The following is a 3,370-nucleotide window of genomic DNA, read 5'->3' on the forward strand; positions in this document are numbered from 1 at the left end:
GAATCCTAAAAAAGGTGTTAGTGCAGCTATAGTGACAGAAGAATGTGTTCGGACAAAATTATAGGGTAAAAAACTAGCACTTTAGATCAAGCGAGAATAATGCATACTGAACATTAGCAAAAACATGTCGTTTGTTTTTGCACAAGGTCCTCATATTTTAATGCAATTATTACTGTCACTTTTTCTTCTATACTTTAGAAAATAGTTGTTACTTTCTGTTTAGTAATTCCATTATTACTTCTCATGATCCTGATCATCAAGCTACAAGATGCTATTTATTTATTTATTTTGTGAGAAAGAATATGCAATTTTTATTTGGTAATCAGCATATAACATTTGGGAATCTATAGTATATGTAAACTTATTTGGAAATGAATGTTTAATAAAAAAATAATCTTTTGTCTAAAATCTATTTTTATAGTTTTGTTCTCGGTCAAACTTTTATAATTTTAACCAAATCGACAGGAGAACACATGTGCTTATATCAATAATGTGGCGGCTGTGATAACTTCATGGATCTCAAAAACTGCCGACTCGGTTTTTCAAATATACTTTAAACATGGGTACGATGAATATACGAGTGTACATATTCAGTTAAGGATTAAGTATACGTGCATGCATGATTGTCTACACACGCATCATTAAAAAGAAAAGTAAACCACATCCTTGTTGCTTGGCGCCAACAAAACCAAGGAGGCAACTAATCCTGCCGCCTTCGTGGATCCTCCGTGGATGGTTACTAAAATTTCAACGCGCTTAAACTTAAACTAAGGTGGTGTTTGGTTGCCCTTCTAAATTTTAGTCGTTGTCCCATCGAATATTTGGACATATGCATAGAGTATTAAATATATATTAATAACGAAACTAATTGCATAGTTTACGACTAATTTGCGAGACGAATCTTTTAAGCCTAATTAGTCCATGATTTGACAATGTGGTGCTACAGTGAACATGTGCTAATGACGGATTAATTAGACTTAAAAAATTCGTCTAGTGGAGTACTGACGAATTATGTAATTTATTTTTTTATTAGTATCTGAACACCCTATGCAACATTATCCCGACACATCTCCTAAATTTTAGTCACCGGATCCGAACACCACCTAAGAAACTAGTAGAACTAACAACTAGAAGCAGACGTGTCTTTTCAAGTCTTTGCATTGCTAGTCGTCTGTCTGAAAAATGCTGTGGGGGCACGAGAGCACTAGTGTACAGTAATTAACAAAACGCCGAGGAGGTTGAGCAGGCGGAGGAGGACGAGACGAGAGGGAGTGCAGCGGGGAAGCTGCCCACCTACCCACCACACTACTAGCTTTCCCTAGGGCTTAGTAGCAATTACTCACACTCACCCCCGTCTTCCTCCCTTCCCTTCCCTTCCCTTCCCTCCGTCTCTCTCCTCCTCCTCCTACCTACCCAGTCAAATGTCTTCCAGCTCATGCGCGCCCCCTCCCTCCCTGTCTCTCTCTTATAAACGCAGCCTCTTTTCTTTTCTATCGTCTCCTCTCCTCCACACGTATCCCTGCAGTGCAGGTGCTGCCGATGATACAAGTAGAAGTAGAGCATCACCCAACAGTGCTCAATTGAGCTAGCTAGCTTAGAGAGCAGCAGCAGCAGCAGCTAGCATGGGGAGGTCGCCGTGCTGCGAGAAGGCGCACACGAACAAGGGCGCGTGGACCAAGGAGGAGGACCAGCGGCTCGTCGCCTACATCAAGGCCCACGGCGAAGGCTGCTGGCGGTCGCTCCCCAAGGCGGCGGGCCTGATGCGCTGCGGCAAGAGCTGCCGCCTCCGGTGGATCAACTACCTCCGCCCCGACCTCAAGCGCGGCAACTTCACCCAGGAGGAGGACGAACTCATCATCAAGCTCCACCAGATCCTCGGAAACAAGTACGTATAATCCGTTTCACAAAGACTCGATCACTCAACTGAATAATCTGTAATTTCAGAAAGATTTTTATATTAGTGAAACGAAATGCACAGGTGGTCGCTGATCGCCGCCCGGCTGCCAGGGCGGACAGACAACGAGATCAAGAACTACTGGAACACGCACATCAAGCGCAAGCTCATCGCCCGCGGCATCGACCCACGGACGCACCAGCCGGCGAGTGCTGCCGCCGCCGTTGCCCCCGCCTCCGCCACTGCCGCCGCGCCAAGCAGCCATCGCCACCATGGCGACGACGACAAGGCGGTGGTGGTGCGGTCCAGCTGCGGCTCGCGAGACAGCAGCGACGATGACAGCACGTCCGGGTCCGTGCCGCACCAGCTTGGCCTTGGCGGCGGCATCGACCTCAACCTGTCCCTAAGCCCGCCGACGAGCCAACCGTCATCACCGGCCGCCGCCATCTAGCTAGCAGTAGCAGTAATCGTAGCGGATATGGCCAAGGGAGTGAGGGTGAGAGGTCAGAGGTGCACCTCTGCGCTGCGACGACGATGGTTGTTATTAGCTCCTCCTCCTTGTCTTCTTCTTCTTCCATGCAGGCGACTGCCCGGAAGATCTAAATAGAGAGTGTGTCTGAGAAAGAATGAAAGCTCATGTCTATTGTTCGATCATCAGATCGGCCGCTGTAAGATTTGACCACGCTCCATGCATGAGGAACCCTGCGGCCTCTCTTAATTTTTGAGACTAAATTAAATATTTATGATGATGACTCACCTTTGCTAGCTTTGCAGCTTCACCAAAATCTAGGCTTATTTTGTTCCTTCTTCCCTTTCGATGCACGCTGCATGCTAGCGACACTAGTGTAGCACGCAGTACTACTATATCTGCCTCTTTCAGCATTTTCTCCTTGTTTTTCGGTTAGCTAGTGTGACGTTCTTTTTGTCCCATACACATCAATTCCAAACGCTTCAGCATCTTCTCGGTGGTGGTGTAAATGGCAAAAACTCTAGTGCGATGTCCCACGGAATTAATCACAAAGGTAACTGCATTTTTATCTTAGATTTATGTCCTTTAGTTCAGATTTTTGATAAAATGTCGGGTAAGTTAATAAAGATCATCCTTGTGTTTGCTACTAAAAAACAGATAGTCCTTGTGTTATCAAACTTCATGATTATTAAAAATTGTTGTTGCTTAAAACTTATATTATTCAATTTCACCAATAAATAAAGATCTAAACTGGCTAGCTTGTAATAATTTAAATCCTAGTGACTAGTGAGTGCCCTGCATGCATGGTCCCTGAAGCTAGCCTATTGCTGCAAGAAGATGCCGGATGGCGCCATCTTAGCTGTCTCTTATGCATGGTCTCACCTACCTACCACATCATCAAGTTCAGAGGGTAGTGAAAATGGCGGGAGAATCGCTCAAGATCTCTCTTGCGTGCAAACATGATATGGCAGAGGAGAGAACAAAATTACCAATGGAACGTTTGCTGC

At 45.3% G+C, this 3,370-nt stretch overlaps 1 protein-coding gene across 1 annotated transcript; it reads left to right on the forward strand.

Annotated features, from left to right (window-relative positions):
- The first annotated feature begins 1,415 nt into the window (after nt 1-1,415).
- LOC136508533 (MYB-like transcription factor 4) lies at nt 1,416-2,653 on the forward strand. Its single transcript, XM_066503220.1, has 2 exons — nt 1,416-1,885; nt 1,979-2,653. Exons 1-2 carry the CDS (start codon nt 1,623-1,625, stop codon nt 2,343-2,345), a joined length of 630 nt encoding a protein of 209 aa, XP_066359317.1. The 5' UTR covers nt 1,416-1,622; the 3' UTR covers nt 2,346-2,653.
- Nucleotides 2,654-3,370: the final 717 nt, after the last annotated feature.

The sequence above is a fragment of the Miscanthus floridulus genome, chromosome 15 (genome assembly GCF_019320115.1).
Source record: "Miscanthus floridulus cultivar M001 chromosome 15, ASM1932011v1, whole genome shotgun sequence".
Classification (NCBI taxonomy): domain Eukaryota; kingdom Viridiplantae; phylum Streptophyta; class Magnoliopsida; order Poales; family Poaceae; genus Miscanthus; species Miscanthus floridulus.